The sequence below is a fragment of the Phragmites australis genome, chromosome 1, assembly GCF_958298935.1.
Source record: "Phragmites australis chromosome 1, lpPhrAust1.1, whole genome shotgun sequence".
In the NCBI taxonomy this organism is placed as follows: Eukaryota; Viridiplantae; Streptophyta; class Magnoliopsida; order Poales; family Poaceae; genus Phragmites; species Phragmites australis.
Window position 1 is genome coordinate 42,595,750 of NC_084921.1, and position 18,154 is coordinate 42,613,903.

Below are 18,154 nucleotides of genomic sequence, written 5' to 3' on the forward strand. Positions count from 1 at the left end.
CCAAACCGAGAGCCTCTGGTGGAGACTCTCCCGGAGTCTCCGGCCAACCCGGAGTATCCGGGCTTCACCGGAGTATCCAAGTTCAGCACAACTGACCTCTGAAAAACGGCGATAACTTTTGATCCCGGAGTCCAATTTCGACGATTTCGGCAATTCTCAATATGATTGTTAGTCCATATGCATTATCATCACTTACCCGAGCATCACCTAAAGCTCATTCATCTTGATGCATTTTCAATCTCCCCATTCACCTAGAGCTTATACATATCTCTCATCCATGCATCACCTATGGAACAACCTACTAACAAACTCAACATCATTATTAGTCCATAGGTATTATCATTAATTATTAAAACCACATATAGGGGCTAGATGCACTTTCAATTTGATTTGAAGCTCAGATGAATTAGTTATCAATTTTACCGGATTGAGCTATTTTATGGTTTTTCTTAAACTTTACTAAAATTCGATAAAACCGAATGGTTTCCCATGAAATTCGAGCAATTTTTGAAGAAAATTGAGTGGTTTTTTTACCACAAATGAAATGCGAAAAATGCAGTCGGATACCGACAAAATTGATCGATTGATCAGTGAAATCGTCCGATTACTAAATTCCTAATTCGGTGATTTTTGCTGTGGTCAAACTAGTTTGACTAAGTGAATTTTGTCGAATTCTCGCTGAAATTCAACCAAATTTTCCAAACATCAGGAATTCAATGACCTCCACATTTCAGGGTTCAAACAAATTTTTAAACATTGCACGGGTGGACCAGAAGAGGCATTGCACATGCTCAGCTCAAATTCTTGTTTTTTATGGACTTAGATTATTATTTTTAGTTTCAAAAGCCCAGTCGTTGTGCGTCGCAAACCAAGAAAACAGGAATGTCCATCGCATTATGCCTCTAAGACCATCTCTAACTATATTCTCTTCATTTCGTTTCTTTCCTGATTCATTTTCCCGTTCCCATTCCCTTTATTTTCTCTCATCTCCAACAACTTCATTTCGAGAGGAATCACGAAGGGAAAGGAGAGAGAATTCCGTCGTAAAGGGAATGACGTTAGGAATCCCTTCGTGACGGGAACCGTGAAGGGAAACCGTTGGATCGCTGAAGGAAACGAAAATCCTTTCACGATGGGATTTTCGTCCCCGAAGGGAAGCCCTTGTAAATGACCTAAGAGCAGCTCCGGTGTTTGCCAAAAGCGAAAAGGAACCGTGCACATTGGAGCAGTCGGATTGTGGGTCAGAACCTAAAATCAAACTCCAAACTCGGTTCAACCACAACTGGATAAAACAATATTATCTCCATTGGCCCAACTGTTGCATACAAGCTTGCTCCATGTAGCCAAGGGCGATGCACAGCGATCGCTGGAGGTGCTGTACGGCAATAGGACCACCTCCTCTCTCCACCGCGGTGGCAGATCTGGAGGCCCGTCGTTTGGCGCCTAGACGAAGGGCGACGGTCTGGCGTGACCTTCACCTCTTTCTCTGGCGCCATCAACACAAAACGAGCTCCAACGTTGCGCAGAACTGTTGCTCCAATGCGGCGCATATTTGAGGAGGAAGATGCTTAACTAACGGAAGTAAATTCTATAGAATAATATTCAGAAAGATCCAAGTGAGACTATATTCATAGTGTCCATCCTGTGATTTAATGACTAGGCTAAAGAAGAAAGAGAAAGTAAACATAGTAATCATAGAAGAAGATTTTTTTTAATCGGATTCTATAAAATTTGTTTAGAACGCAAACTTCTAGACCTATAAACAATAGAGATAGTACGTGCAATAAACCATGGAGACTGTACTTGCAAAATGAATGACTTGAAAGTCAAGCCACGAGCTGTAACATGCAAGTACAGCCTAGCCTCGTTGACTGCTTTTGCTCAGTATAATTAGAGCACAGATCGGGATTCAGGAACGTTGCACCGGGAGATTTGAGTTCCAAGCTACTTGCTGCATTAGCTGTGAAAGGTAGAAAGACAGGAAAAAAAAAACCATCAATAATTGAAAAGGAGTTTAGGTGACGAGCGAGTACAAGAATAAAAATATAAAATGATTGAGATCCAGATGTGCATTCCTTAGGGGGCGTAGAGGGATAGCAAGGACTGATAAAATTCCCACTAGATAAAAGTAAGGGTAACACACTAAACTCATAATTTTTTGAGCACTAGGCCTGCAGGGGCAGGTAATTTCTTATTCCCTCCGGTTATAAACACTTACGTTTTGATCAAAATCTAATCGAAATTTTAAAATTTTGATCGTCAATAATTTTTAAAATATTTAATTTAAAAATATAAAAATTATACGTGTAAATTTATCTTAAAAAATACTTTCATAATATTATATTTTTATTAGATATTATAACTATATTCTAATATAAAATAGTTGTCAAAGTTGCACATTAAAAACCGTAAAAAATAAAAAACATTACGTTTTTTTTTTTACCAGAGGGAGTTCCGTTGACCGTTGTGGAGATCTTGCAAGTTGGGGGTGCGTACAATTGCACATGGAACTTGATATCACTGAAGTCTGAATTGTCATTTATCTTTTTTTTAGATGAACTGTCGGTAGCTTATACAAGTATCAGGCCGCATTCTGAAATGAAGGTATAACAAATAGCAGGATCCATGTCATGTAATTCATTATTTCAATCTGTTTTTTGCAAGTTTTTACAGTATGCACTTGTAGTTTATAATTGTAACTCTCTTTTACATTTTTTTATTTAGCAATGACTTTTGGTTACTTAGATCATTGAATTGGCGGTTGGAAGAGAAAGAATAAACAACACAAAAACAAGGTAATTTGTTCATACTATTATAGTTTATATACGCTATATTACTTTTTAAAAAATAGTAAAACATATCTACGTATCGGGTTTTTTTTTAAAAAAAACCGATTCCATGTATTTGTATCGGCCTGATACCGTGCTACAAAGTTCATAGCTTCCAAGGCATCCCTCGTGTTGCGCTTGAAGGACAGCAAATCTCTTTGCCTCTCCAGCTTTGTTCACATCCAGTCTCGCTGGCAGCGCACCGGAAACCTACAGAAGTGGTGACGCATCAAGAAGGGGTCTTGGGGAATATCAAGAAACAGGTGAGAAGGCGTCGATTGCCAATTGACGTGTCAGGGCATACTGATGAATTCGAAGATGCTGCCAACTTGTCCTTATCTAGGGCAACTTGAGAAGGCCTGTCCCTATGTTCAAGAGTGCAAGGTAAATTTGCAGCAGACAACACAATAATTTGTCAGTTGCTACGTACGAGTTGGTCACTGTTAAATGAGAGGTTCAAATTTACAGATAACTAGAAGATACACTAGGTTTTGCTGCTTTCTACCACTGCATCTACTTGTTAGTGTTACAAAATTACCTTTATACGTGCAATCAATTACAGCCTCAACTCTTATATCAGCTTATACGACCTTAGATACGATCAACCAAATATAAACTTAACTCAACTTATCCAGACAGATACAACCAACCAAACACTCTTCTTTTCAACAAGTATGACTCCACTCAACCTACATATACAATCCATACGAGCAACCAATCACAACCTAAATGATTGGTGCCATTCACAATTCAGGTAAGTTGGGATGAAGTGCCCTTTCGGTCCACTCAGGTTGTTGGTGTTGTGAACCTTAACAATGATAATCAAATTTAGACATTCAATCGAAAGTTCAATAACAGAATAGCTTGTTTTGTTATTGACTAATGAAGAAGTACAAACCTATTTGCCTTCATAGCTGTCTGAGAAGGATCTACAGAACATGAATTAGACTGCACTATGTTTTCCTTTTGTGAATTCAGGCAAGTTAAGATATGCCCTTCTGGTCCACTCAGTCTGTTAATGCCATGAAACATTGAAACCTAACACTGGCAATCAAATTTAGACACGGAATGGAAAGTTAACAAACAGAATAGCTTGTTTTGGTTCAATGATTTGTCCGTGTAATGACTAATGAAGAAGCACAAACCTATTTGGCATGGCACAGCTATCCACCGAGGATCCATAGAACAAGAAATAGACACTGTGTTTGTCATTTATGTTTATGCTGCAGACCATGGTTGGAACTGGATTAACATCCTTGAGCGAAATAAAGGTTTTCCACCTATTTTTGGTAGCGTGGCACAAGCAGATTAGCATACAGTACGCGCACAACATAGTTTATCCTTCAGGATCATGCAAGAATCCGAAAAAAGAAAATCACCGGGACCGTGAGTGTTAAACTGGAAAGAATCCCCAGAGTGAAGAATGCATTCTTCTTCTTCATGCCTGTGTACTCAGATCACCCACCCCCACCTACAATACTCAGATATGGCCGATGCCCTAGCAGGTCCAGACCGGAATATTGGCTGAAAATTATCTCTGGGGAAGAAATGCAAAAGGACCTCAATATTCGCTTCAATCAGTAAGGTTCCATGCGAATATCAAGCCTTTTGCCGAAATACAGATGATCACGCACATTGCCACACTCCAACAAAGCCCCTTTAGAAGAACACCAAAACCTAACGTACGGAGATGCTCACAAGATCACCTAGTCCGGAATCTTGCCTAAAAGAAACCTACACTTGTAGCCATCCCCCACTCCACTAGCCAAGATGGAAACTTTCCAATCTGCTCATCGAAACTAGAAGGGAAGCACAACGCGTTCTGAAGAAATCAGGCATGGGCGTCCACTAAATCGGAGGGTTCGGAGCATGAAGCAATCGCAGCAAACATAACGAAGAGGCACGCGGGAAGGGTAGCGGAGAACTGGTACCTCCTATGTGGTTCGATCTTTCGCCGCTTCGGCGGCGGCGGCGGCGGCGGCGCCGTCGCCGTGGAGCCAAGCTCTGATCCCACGGCCGCCATGCCGCGACTAGCTCCTGCTTTCCCGGTGGCTCGCGGGCCTGAGCCCAGTCAACACTTGTTTAGTAGAGTTGGGCCGAAAGGTCTCCCCTTTCGGAGCCAGGATGAGCCCATTGCAAGTCTTAAACTTCTCGGAGTGACTTCGCCAATTTGGCACAGCAAATTTAAGTGAACTAATGAAAGGGCTCGTGGCATTTCCAACTCCAACGATATTTTGATCGGAGGATCGATCCTGCGTAGGGAATCTTTGTTTTCCAAAATCATGTGCTCATCGTGCCATTATGTCCGAAAGCACCAAATTATGAGCGTCTTGTTGGTGCACGTTGTAGCAACATCCTTACTTTTAGGGGTCGTTTTCTACGCATCGTGCACAGCTGGTGTCGTTGAGGTCCTGCGTGCCTTGTCAGGTGTCCACTTTACACTTCGTCGTTTCATAATCAGATGAACGGTCACCTTTCAGCTTCTGATCCCCAGCGTCTGATCTGCACTTGGTCAGCGCAGATCGATTCAGCTCAACCATCATCGATTCGTCAATCAGCCATGCATGCGCCAAATGCCTTTGTTAAGAAGAGCGACGTAGCACTAGCAAACAAGTACGTGACGTACTCCCTGACAGGACGCGGCAGGAGGGCATGCGTGGGCTTCCAGGTTTCGATCTCGTGCAGTTTACACAACCCAAGTTCGTGCACTTTTCTGACGACGCGTCGTCCTGACCCAACCCTTGTAGCCGTGGACCCGCCGATCAGAAGCTCAGAAAAGCTCGTACTGCCACAGCCGCAGAGCGTTGGCCATCACTTCCTCCGGCGCGGCCGCCTGCGCGCGGACACGGGACGACGAGCGGCGCAGGGCATGGCCGCACGGGGCACGTCCGCGGCTCCGCGCGTTGACGCCCTCTTTCAACAAGGCAGCAGAAGAGGGAGGGCGGGAGCTGGCCGGATCGGACTTAACTTGGGTGCTGGCGCATCGCCTGCCACCGCCACTGTCGCTCCGGCGTGCGAACGTACGTGCGCGACGCGTGCACGCCGCATGCAGCTAGGCGCCTATAGCTAAGGCTAGGGTCTCGAGTGATTGCGCCTTTTCGGTCGCGTTACTGTGGCCGCCTCCCGTTTCTGTCTGCTTCTCACCTCCCTCTGCGAATTCTGCAGGCCGCAGGGCCGCGGCCCACCGGTGCCACGAACGAGCAGCAAGCGCCGGTGGAGTGGAGCGGAGCGGAGATCTCTACAGTTGCGTGCATCGTGCGGTAGCGAGGAATGGAGCGGGCGCGGCCGAGGGTGGTGTCCACGCCAACAGAGGAAAGGGGGAATCTTCTGCTGAGCTGAACAGGAGGCACACCCTGAATGCAACAGTGCTGATCGTGGCAAGCAACTCTGGTGCCATAGTAGTCTGAAAACGGTCACGTCACCTATTGGGCGCTGGCGATGCGTGCACGGCAGGCACGGAAATTTGCCTGCGCTGCAAGGCACGTGAATATCACATCAACCAGCGAAATTGGCAGGAGCTAACAGTAGTACCAGTCCGATGTGGTCGATTGGCTTCGGCGTCTGTCAGTTTCTTCTCCTAGCTAGGGCGGGCCCAATACTGTCACTGCTGCTGCTAGTACGACCGAATAGACGCAGCTTTCTGTAGTGTCCGTATGCTCGTCCGGAGTTCCAATCAAACACGGCAAGTCGGCAAGGAAGAGCGGTGGCCGCCGCTGGCTTCGACGTGCGCGCCGGGTACGTCGTCCACCAGGTTCCAGCCATACTTGTGCCGTGACGACCCCAAGGTTTGCGTTGTAAGTACACTCGTGCTGTGTAAACTCGTCATCCAAACTCCAAAGACGTGCGACCGCGGAATGCACGAGGTACATCATCACATGCCACCATGCATGTATAGGAAGTTAGCGTTAGTGTATCCAACGCCGAAAGCATCCTTGTTTTGGAGTGTAGTATGCGTGATTTTAAGCTAGTTTTTAGATTGGATGTTGCTAAGTGCACACCGAGTTAGTCTTTTCTCTTTTATTTATTTATTTTCTTGTGTATTGGTTGAATACATCTACGGGGAATGCACGAGGTACATCATCACATGCCACTTTTTGCGTGATTGCATCGCACACTCTTATGCGAACACCACCATGCATGTATGGGAAGTTAGCATTATTTTCTTGTGTAATGATTGAATGCATGCTAGGTGTAGAGATCGGAACTTTCACCTTAAAATAGAACTTCCTTCATTTAAAAAAGAACCCCAAAGCATCCAACACTCCTATTGTCCAACTGTTGGTTGTGAATTGCATGACTACTGGTGTACGAAGTAGCAGCACGTAGTGGCAGCGCCAGAAAATTTGAACAGCCTAGGTAAACTTTACCTGGACCAAATATTAACCAGCCCAACTTCGATTTTGCCCAGGTTAAAATTACAAAGTTCAGTTGGCAATGTCTATTCTCTAGATGACGTGCCGCCGTGGAGCTCAAGCAATGGCCCAGGGTTTGTTATGGTTATGCTACTTGTTATATAAACGGAGACGAAAATACGGTGCTTACGTCTAATCAAACCGATAGTGCCAAAGCAGTTAAGCATGAAATGAATTAGCTAATTGCACCATGCATACATGCGGACTTTTCTACGCTAAACACCTAACCACTTAAATTACTAGTACGCACCCGTGAGCCATGGAAACGCGACTCCACGCGGACGGATGGAGACGCTGCCGGCCATGCCCCCACCGGACTCGAACCCGGGTCTGTTTGTTATCGAGCGATCCCCTTGGCACCCGGGCTGAAATCCGTTCGCGAGTCACTGGGCCCTGGCTCTGGCTCTGGCTCTGGTAGTACGTTGCTACTGGTACCTGTCCTAAGCCGTCCTTACTGCACGACAGGTCGACTTCAAGTTTTCTCAATTTATAGCATCGACAGTGTGACAGCGCGTCTTCTTGCCTATCAAAAAGAACAGAGAACGAAAGGAGACAAGAAGTCAACAAGGGCCATCAATGTGGGTTCGGTTGTTGCTTAGAATTTGATACGGACGAATATAGTTTATTTTATATTTTTTAAGATAGATATGAATAGTATTGAATAATTATTTTATATTTTATATTATATTTTATATTTGTTTAGTTAGTGTCAGAGCGGATATTGTTGTAAATTTTTTTTTGTCTAAGTTAGATAGATCGAAAGTTTTCAATTTATTTGTATCTTTACATAGCATATTAAATAGTATAGGGATACAATTAAAATAAGTATAGAGATAGTGATCACTGAGATATAAAAATAAAAATATTCAGTATTATTTATCTACAGACATATGATAATCTAACTATATATTATAATATTTTTAAGTAAAATTATAATAGATTTTTTTCATAATATCTAACATTCAGATACTTCATACGGATACTTAGTCATCTTATATACTATCTTACTTTTTTTCTTAATTTAAAGTCGAACATAAATAATATTAAATATTATCGAATAGCTATTATTACATCCTATATTTACTTCGTAAACCTTCAGTCTAGCAGGCAGACGAGAAATATCTGTTTCATTTTCAGCCGTATTGCTTATAATGTCACCAGCAGAAGAATTCTTGATCGATGCCACATAAAGATGCATGCAGTTCGTTTTAGGTGCACTAATAGTGATCTGCAACATTTTCTTTGTCTTAGTTTCTTTTGCTGGAGGATTCGCAATCGGAACAACTGCACGAGTGGGGGTATTTTAATTACTTGCAAATATACTGATTGCGTGTGCCATTTATTGGTTAAAAACTGAACACATTAAGGTGATATAAATATATAAGAGTTTAGTCTAATTTTTGCATAACTTAGATACACACAAACAATAGATTAAAAAAGTGTCAAAACCAAATCCAAAATACAAGAGATTTTTTTCAAAAGGTGGAAAAATCACGGATAGCTATGATGGAGGAGCATTAATCCAAAATCTAGATTATCATTTAAATAGGCTAAAGAACTCTCTTACCACTCACTCCAGTTGTGCGCATGCCACCGTTATCAGTTCTCGATGCTTTTGCTACTGCTGCACAGGTCATGTATGAATCTAATGTATACATACATACACACACATATATAACCTGCCAAAAAGAAGGTATTTTTTTTATCAAAAACAATGTTATTTCTGTATAATCATAACGACCAATAAAAATTACCGTAACCACCATTATATTATCTTTCATTTATTTACTTAGTTTGTGAAGCCATTTCCCAACATGTGTGACACACTATGCAAAGGATAAAGATTTGAAACCAGTTGGATGATGAACCATGCAGATCGAGTAAAACAGCACTTCTGATTACTTCTGATAAAGATTTGAAACCAGTTGGATGATGAACCAGTTGTATTGTCGTATTTTTATGACAAAAACAATACTTCTGATTACTTTTCCATTGCATTTTGCTCAAAGATAATAGTACACCTTTAGGGCACTTTTAGTTCCCACAATTGTCTATTTATTACCGGTGCATCACTATATATAAGTGCAAGATAAAAAGAATTCATCGAGAATTTCCTAGATCGGTGTAAATTCTAGCAAAATTCATCACGCTCTTTGTGATAGATTGATGTTGAAAAGACATGGAATTAGTTCATTCCACACTATCAGCTTCAGACCGATTAGATTCCTCTGAATGAAATATTTGAAGGGAAAGACTATAATACTTCAACAATTGTATCATGTTTATTTCGTATTATATTATATAAATAGAGGTACTGATCTGTTAGAAGTGAGTATCCCAACTACTTGTCCTCTCAGAATTTGATTGTGAACACTTATTGATATTGAAGATACCAAAGTGAAATAAGTGTTGCTTCACCTTCATAAATCCGGTCTAGAACTAAGAGTCACTTGAATTCTATTTCACTCGTGCTAAGGTTTTTGAGCCCAAATATTTGTTTCCTAATAGATTTTGCTAGAGTCCATCTTCACTTAATAATTTGAAGACCCATTTAATAAGCAGAGAGGTGTTTTAAACATCTAGGTCTTGAATCCATATATCGTCCTATTCTTTAGGACGACATAGGATACTCTATTTTTTTTAAGATGATACTGTTTTTCTGTCTTATACTTTGCCAATAAAATCCAAAGAGAAGATAGTCAAAGACGTTATAAGACCCCTTATAGAATTTGAAAGAAAGACATTAGGTACATAGACAGACTACTAAAAACTTAGTTAATAAGAATAATCCTATCATCCATCGACATATGCTTACCCATCCAACTATCCTATCGCTTTTCAAACCGTTCCTCCACACCTTTTCCCTTTGAATTCTTGAGCTTCCAAAAATGGATCGCAATGCCCAAATAGCGCAATGGGAGTTTGCTCGTAGCGCATCTAAACATACGGGTATATTGTTCGAAATAATCCTAGGTCATACTTAAGCAAAACAACTTATTTTTATGGTAGTTGATCTTTAGACTAAAACGGTGCTCAAAGACACATTGCAAAAACTTATGTTCGTAGCAGTACTATCATGAGTTAGTACTTAGTTGATTGAGTCACGAGGTTTTGTGCAATCAACGGCCCACGCCCGTAAGGTTTTGGCACGGCGTGACGATCTGTTTTGCAGTAATTGCCTGTCGTTTTCCAGCGAACAGGTTAATGGATAAGGGACTGTTTGGATACATAATTTTAGAGAATACTATGGTTTTGTAACAATAATATGGTATTGAAAATTGCGAGGTGTTTGGCCATTAAAAAATAGTGGTTTCAAAAACCATAGTATGTCTAATACCATGTGTCAATAATTAATAAAATCGATTGTACAAATATTTATTTAAAATAAGTATTCTTGTTCATCAACTGAGCATATCAAAGATGAGTATACAGGATTTTACACAAGTTTAGATCTCATTTAGGATAAAAGTCATATGTTCTATTCTGTCTTGATTAATTCTATAAAAACAATTATGATAGAGATGTGTTTATTTAATCCTAAGTATTTTGATGAGTTCTCTCATGTTTTAAATATTGTAGTTATTACTGAATGAATTTAATTGTGGTCTGAAATTGTTGTGATCTCAATATATTATTTTTGTTTCTATTCGACTAGACTTGCTTTATATTATTTGTTCGGTTTTTGACTTGTTCCTTAATTATCTTCTTCTTACCCCTCTTTATGTAGTCGAGTTGAGGAGACTTACTATACTTAGATTATCTGAGTATAACATATCCAGATTATATTTCTTCTGAATACTTAAATAACCCTTTCTTAATTTAAGAATGATTTTTTATAGAGCACGATGAACTACCTAAAATATCGTCACATGTCTTATTTACGTGATGTCGATTATAAAACCTATCTTATCAGACTAAGAACACATGTATGATATATATTTGTCTATAGGATATACCGTATCCTAATAAATTCTTTAATAATTAATTATCAAATCCTCATCACCATGTTATTTCTGGACTTTTTAAAAATATACTCGAGACCTCTTTTTTCTGAAACCGAGAGACGATGCGTGCTCTCATCCCCATCTCCCATTTGTATGACGGTCCTGGTATACCTTCTTCTGCTATCGTTACCGCGTAGTGCCGCTGTTCTGCATGCATCATCTTCCCCAAATCCCCATTGTCTGATTGATCACGCAGAATGCTTTCCTGCACCGCCGTGCAAAGCTTCCGGCTGCATCTGCTTCGCTGTATAATTGCAAGGTTGTGGCTGGTTAGCTGCAATAGCTTCTCAAATTGAAAATGGTCCCTCCCTGCGGACAGCCTTCTCACTACCATTGACTGCATGTGTTATAAGAGGTCAATAATTTCAGTTGTTTTATTTGTTTAATTACGTATCCATGCTTCCTCTGGTCGTGACATTCTCATACACCGCGGTGCATGTGTCCGGTACGTGCAAGTGCTAACGCATAAAAAGAAAATTATGAATTCAGATTTGTTAAGAAATTAGAACCGTAAAGAATGGATCGTCCAATTCTTTGAGCTGATAAACGGGTATGTTAGCCAATCTATGTGAAAACTGGGGACATAAAATACAAGAAAAAAATGACAAAGATCCATGCTGATGCCTAGCTAGCAAGAAAATAAATTCTATAAAATTAGATCTTACGTGAGATCTTCTTCCTCGTGATAACATATGTCTCATTTTTTTCTCTTATTTTTAATCTAACTGTTAGATCAAAATATATGTGGCTAGATCAAATTCTTACGTAGATTTTTTTATAGAAAGAGCATGTTAATACTTCTCATGGGCTTTGAATCAACAACTCTTTTACGGTGATCTATACTACATATAGGCAGGAGGTAGTATGAATTTAATCTGATTATCTACGTGATTGGATATTTCTGTAATTACGACAGTAATATTAATATTTACCCACCATACCATTGAAGGACATTGCAATCTCTTTTTTTACCTAATTCCTAAATAATCGGTTCGTTCAACTAATCGGTTCGTTCAACACGCGAGAGTGGCTACGACATCTGTTGCGGCACGCGCGAGTTTGGCAAAGAACCAGGCTCCTAGCGTCGCACCTTCCCCCACGAATCGAGATGCCGTCACTACAACTCGAGTCGCCGTAACCCTAGTCACCGTCAAATGGATGGACCGAACTGGTTCTCACCATTCAGATTAGTCTAAATATTGAATCTATGAATTTGCACGATATAACTACCAACTACCATATCATTTCTTTTTTTCCTAAAAATACCCTTATACTACATATATTACTCATACTACCTCTAAATAATAAATAATATTCTAACAAATCTAGACTATCCGATTCAAAAAATAGATGACTCAAAATTCCTCCAAAACTACATAAATTTTTTCTACATCAAACACTACCAGTACTAAACGCGTATGATTTTTTTTGGCTAAAACTACATAATACTGTACTTTCATAAACTGGTATTTCTTGCACACAACTCAAAAAAAAATGATTTTCATATATTGTAGTACATCCGAACAGCCCCTGAATGTCGCGACTTCTCACAGCTACAGCTAGTCCGAAAATATTGGTACTAGCACGTACGATCCTGGCCAGATCGTTATCTTACCTAGTCGTGACTCGTGAGGTCTTGGAGCCCACATGGAACCATGAACATCCACATGGGGATGGTGTAATAAAAAAAAAAAGAGCCACATTTCACGAGTTACAGCCGCTGCACGATGTATCGTCGACGCAGTAGAGACTTGATTTATCAACAATGTAATCCCGAAATGATTTAGATGGCAGAGCTCTAATTCTAAAATTTATATAAAATTTAAAGTTTATATGATAAAATAAAATAATTTAAATATCTATTTTTATTTTAAAATAAGAATAAAATATTTTAATCGAAGATCCTCAAACTACCTAATTCCAGACCGGTTAATGCTAGAACTATAAATAAGGGACCAAGATACCTATAATTCGAACTCCAAAATTTCTAAGGCAAGAGATGACACGCTTTAAAAACTTTTCAGAGCGAAAGTTCCGTCGAACATGCCCTTAAGATTAAACAGTGAATTGACATGAACTGTTGTATCGTCGCCCGTTCCCATTCTGCCCATACCACACACCGTGAAACAGCGCAACCGCACAAGAGGGAGACACATGCAGCGCACACGTACAGTAGTGCTACGAGTCTACGAGATTTGACGCCGAGCACACGCCAGCGCCCCTACCTACCTACCTCTGCATTCCACTGTGCCTCTCGAGCATCTGACCATTCGGGCTAGTCGATCCGGGTAGCCTGTGAACTCAGCTGCCTCGTGGCGCAAGGAAATGGAATTTATGTTGGGCCCGTCGGAGCAGTCGTCGTACTGCCACGTAGAGCGTCGCCTAAGCCGCAGTAGTTTATCCTCTCCGGCGGAGGCTTTCCCTGCGTGCGATCAGAGTGGGAACACGCTAGCTATACAAGGGGGCGCGCCAACGAACCGACGCAGCAGCCACGAGCGCGCTCGGAGCTCGGAACAAGTGCGCGGGAGGCAGCAGAGCAGAGCACTCGCCGCTGTGTACTTCAAGAAAACACAATCCCGCTGGGCGCTGGCGCCCGCGAAGTCTGGGCCGGCGGATCTTGGCGGCATCGATCGGTGAGCCGATCCCGCTGTCCCGGCGGCGGTCAGGAGCCATACGCGCGGGAGCGCCCACCGGTACCGCGATCCCTTTCGAGGTGCGAGTGACCGCGTGAACCTGCACATGCGCCTTGCCGTGTTTTACTACCGGTTGGTTACCAATTCATCTCCTTGTTCCCTTGCGTCGTTTTACTCGTGTAGGGCCGGGCCGCCGGGGCATGTGCCTTAGCAGGAGGGAGTAGCAAGCAACAGTGCGGGCGAGCCGCCCCTGCGCGGCCGTCTGAGCTGGTCGTTTGGATTGCGCTTTTGTTGGCTTGCGCTCGGAACCTGGGCGGGGAGCAAGCGGGGGGAATCTCTCGTGAGCTGGGTGTGCGGTGCCGAGTTGCGGCAGTTCCGGCGCTCGGCTCCTACGAATCCGATCGCCGCTGTTGCCTTCGCCGGGTTCGCTGCTTGTTTTCCGGCTCGAGGTTAATCCGCGCGAAGTTTTCAGCGAAAGCTTAGCCCCTGTCCTCTTCGGGTCTGCACGTAAACCTCGCCCGTTTCCTCGATCGGACACCGCAATTTCCTGCTCTTTTGCCGCTATATGTCCTGCAAAGTTCCTTCCTTCAATCTCGTTCGCTTTTGCCTCTTGGAGTCCAATCGCCCCCTTGGGATTCCACGTACAACTCGCCATTCTTTTCTTCTTTGCCTACGGAACGAAAAGGTTGTATGCGGTGTTTCCTTACTCCAGGCTTCTCGTTTGTTTGTTTCAAAAGCTCTTTTTTCTCGAGCTGGAAGCACACTTCGTTGTCTCATCACTTATCCAAAGTTGTCCTCTTCCTTCGCGTTCTGCGATTTCTCATCTGACTACAGTTTTGTTTCTCATGCAACGTTTGGTTCATTGTTTCTCTGTTTCATGAACTCGCATGTTGGTCTCCACTTGCTGTAACGCATGCAGTCCTTTCGTTGACGCATTTCTTCCTTGTTTCCATTCTTGTGCGCAGAGAGTACTAACGGCAGCATGAGGCGTATCATGAGATGGTTCAAGCAGCTATTCACGGGCAGAAAGGAAGCGCACAAAGGTCTCGAGGAGAACCATGTCTCCAGAGAGTGGAGCGACGGGGCAGAGAAGGAGAAGAGGTGGAGCTTCGTGAGACAGAGGAAGAGCGGGGTTGACGGCGGCGGGCGGCCTTCTGGTCAGGCCGCCGTCGCTGCCGCGTCAGAGTCGCCGCAGGTGAAGTCATGTCATTCCTATGAGGAGGAAGATGTCAAAGTTCGAGAGGAGAAGGCGGCCATCCTGATCCAGAAAGCCTTCAGAGGCTACCTGGTAAGTTGCCTGAGTATCTACTCTTCTTTTGATCTGTGCGTGGTTTCTTGTTCTGTCATGCAGTAGAAGTTTCTTTCTTGCAACGATGCAGATTCTTCTTGCAGTGTATTTTCTCTCTCTCTATATTCTTCACTTTTTGGTTTGTTACTACTTGGCTAAGTGGACTAGATTTTTGTTGCATATGATGTCACTTCTGCTCCTTTACCTTTTCATGATGGACAGTTGTTTGTTAACTCTTGCACTGTTTGCACTATACAAAATCTGCTGTTCATCAGATACGCAATCGTTTACTCGATCACTCTGCTGCGCGGTGACATCTGCGCATAACAGAGTTTCTTATTGGCGTCGATCCGTCAGAGTTCGCAGCGTGACATAAGCCTGATTACCTAACCCGTAGTTGTTTAATCCTCTGTCTTATTGTATAAAGCAACTAGCTCGCAAAAACAAAGTCTGAGATTTAGTCTGAATCCATCATGTCAGGCTCGGAAAGCGCTTCGCGCTCTCAGGTCGCTCGTCAAGCTGCAGGCTCTGGTCCGAGGCTACCTGGTGAGGAAGCAGGCAGCCATGACGTTGCACAGATTGCAGACGCTCATGCGGCTGCAAGCCGACTCCATCGCCGTCAAGGCTTCCTACCGGAAGTCCATGGAACAAGAAGTAATTAAGATCTTTGTTTACAACATAAAGATGTTCTCCATCAAGTCTCATCATTTGGAACCTGAGTTCGATTGTTTCATGTGGTCTATTTTTTATTTTTTGTCACGCAGGAGAGGATCTTTGCGCAGGAAGCCAGGGTGAGAACACCAACAACGCCGGTGCACCACCGGAGGCTGTCCGACAGCACGGACTCTAACTACGAGTGCAGCCCGCGGATCGTGGAGATGGACACGTGCCACCTCCGCTACCGGTCGTCCCGGATGACCAGCCGGTACACCCCAGATCACTCATCGGAGTACCGCCTCCCGGCCCCGACACCGTCGTGCTCGCCGCTGCCCGGCAAGCAGCATCCCGCGCGGCTCTCGTTCCGGCGGTCCAGCCACGAGCGCGACCCCCGGGGCTCCAAGACGGCGCATAACACGCCCCGCTTCGCGTCCCACGACTCCTCGCCCGCCAAGAGCGTCGAGTACGGCCTAGTCACGCCGCGGCGCCCCGCGCAACGGGACGCGCTCGACAGCCCGCGGTACATGGCGGGCACCGCGTCCTCCGCGGCGCGGACGCGGTGCCACAGCGCGCCCAGACAGCGGCAGACGGCAGTGTCGGCCGAGGCGCCGAGGACGAGCCTGACGCGTCCCGGGTCGAGGAGGTCGTGCTCGCAGGCGCACGGCGGCTTCTGCTTCCAGTGCTCGGACGCCGCACGGACAGGCTACTCCGAGCTCAGTGTCAGCGACGAGGCGGCCAGGGACTACTACCTGGATAGCATGTGGTGATCACATGACGTGATGCAAAACTGGTGGCTTTGTTACAGCGTTTGTGTTTAGACCGTAGACAAATATCCGGATGTGTACATACTTTAGATGCTAAAACATCTAGCAGGTCATGGCATGAGTAAAAGAATGACAATTTTCTCAAGCAGAGAATCACAATTGAGTAATACTTACGTAGCACAGATTAAAAGAATCACAATTTTCCAGACTTTTCTCAAGCAGAGAATCACAACTTTCTACAGTGTAGTGGCCAGTTCAGTTGTGCCCTGTGCCCACGCTCTAAAAAACAAAAAAAAAACTTTACAGTGGCTAGCTGTTTTACGGCTTGCTTGGATGAGTCGAAGTGTCCCCATGTGAAGGGTAAAGCTAGCGACATTGTCAACCAGTGGTACCAACTAGTTATGTGCAGAGCACTGCATCTGCTTACATTGACCGCTACGGACCCGTGACAGGGCTGGACGTACTTTGGTTTGAGACGTTCGGACACAAGGATAACTTGGTTCGATGCCCATGCTCGCTCAGGTAAATATTGGCTCACCCAGTCCAACATAGCCTGTGAACCAACCCACAAAAGTCAATTTTTCACCAACGCGCGAGCGAACCAATGTCACGGCCTTGGATGATTTGTAGTACAGACTAGTAATTCAGATAACAAGTTGGAGAGGACATGGGAGTGAGAGGAATTAGAGGAAGGTTAGGGTTCATTACAGTTATCAAATTCCCCACACCACCAAAGCCAAGTGTTTATGCCCTCATCTTCCACCACCAGGCTGGTAGCCCACTATCCTATTATAAGGCCAGAGGTTCAGCTCTTTGGTCGGCCCAAATCTTCCAGCAACCCATGTCGCTACTTCTACACTATCTTGCGTTGTGCCTTCTTGCCCTTGCGCTCACCTCCGTGACATTCCCCTTCCCTTCAGTTTCGGATTGACCCTAAGCCGGTGCAGTCGGGAAGTGCCGCTGTAGAGCCACCAGGTTCTCCCAGGTGGTAGCTGCGGGTGGCAGACCGGCCCACCGCACGTGAACATGCGTAACCAGAGAACTAACTTGGTGCACAGCCATTCTATCGAGAACCTATACAGGAACTGTAGGAATAGAAGAATCAAGGGAGATAGCATGTAAGTTAGAGCTCACCACTTCGACTGGAACATGCCACTTGAGTTGTGAAACATGTACAACCGGATGAATTTGAGATGTTGGTAGATCCAACTTGTAAGCCACCACACCGACTTTCTGCAGGATTTAAAAGGGACCAAAGAATTTGAATGCAAGCTTTTGATTGCTGCGTTGTGCGACATAAGTCTAAGCATATGATTGGATCTTCAGATACACCCAGTCGCCTTCCTGAAATGACCGCTCTGATCGGTTTTTGTCAGCTTGAGATTTCATGCAACGTTACACTCGATCCAATTGTTGTTGTAGTAGCAGATTCATTGTCTCACGCTCCTGAAGCCAATCTGCCAAATCAGATGTTTTGCAAGCATGCAGATTTGATATACCGAAGTGTCTAGGACTGTGCCCATACAACACTCCAAAGGGGGATTTATTCAGTGCTGAATGGTCTGTGG

At 43.8% G+C, this 18,154-nt stretch overlaps 1 protein-coding gene and 1 long non-coding RNA gene across 8 annotated transcripts; one reads left to right on the forward strand and one right to left on the reverse strand.

The window, feature by feature from the left end:
- Window positions 1-1,686: 1,686 nt before the first annotated feature.
- On the reverse strand, window positions 1,687-5,016 carry LOC133920141 (uncharacterized). The gene is made up of 6 exons (XR_009910008.1): window positions 4,760-5,016; window positions 3,974-4,108; window positions 3,727-3,872; window positions 3,133-3,193; window positions 2,922-3,038; window positions 1,687-1,960 (listed from the first exon to the last, which is right to left on the reverse strand). It is a non-coding gene; the product is annotated as an uncharacterized LOC133920141 (long non-coding RNA).
- Window positions 5,017-13,530: 8,514 nt separating this feature from the next.
- LOC133920148 (protein IQ-domain 26-like) lies at window positions 13,531-16,731 on the forward strand. Of its 7 annotated transcripts, none has more exons than XM_062364833.1 (5): window positions 13,531-13,957; window positions 14,061-14,562; window positions 14,843-15,165; window positions 15,646-15,819; window positions 15,930-16,731. In XM_062364833.1, exons 3-5 carry the CDS (start codon window positions 14,860-14,862, stop codon window positions 16,587-16,589), a joined length of 1,140 nt encoding a protein of 379 aa, XP_062220817.1. In that variant the 5' UTR covers window positions 13,531-13,957; window positions 14,061-14,562; window positions 14,843-14,859; the 3' UTR covers window positions 16,590-16,731. The 7 variants fall into 7 exon arrangements, with proteins under 7 accessions (XP_062220817.1, XP_062220828.1, XP_062220844.1 ...); XM_062364844.1 differs by having other exon boundaries at window positions 14,061-14,376; XM_062364860.1 differs by having other exon boundaries at window positions 14,061-14,326.
- The last annotated feature ends 1,423 nt before the right edge of the window (window positions 16,732-18,154 follow it).

Bases quoted from the DNA above. Each gene is read 5' to 3' on its own strand.
- LOC133920148 (XM_062364850.1), top strand. From the start codon at position 14,860: ATGAGGCGTATCATGAGATGGTTCAAGCAGCTATTCACGGGCAGAAAG. The intron at 15,166-15,645 runs GTAAGTTGCCTG...CCATCATGTCAG, and splicing joins AAGCCTTCAGAGGCTACCTG to GCTCGGAAAGCGCTTCGCGC. The intron at 15,820-15,929 runs GTAATTAAGATC...TTTGTCACGCAG, and splicing joins GGAAGTCCATGGAACAAGAA to GAGAGGATCTTTGCGCAGGA.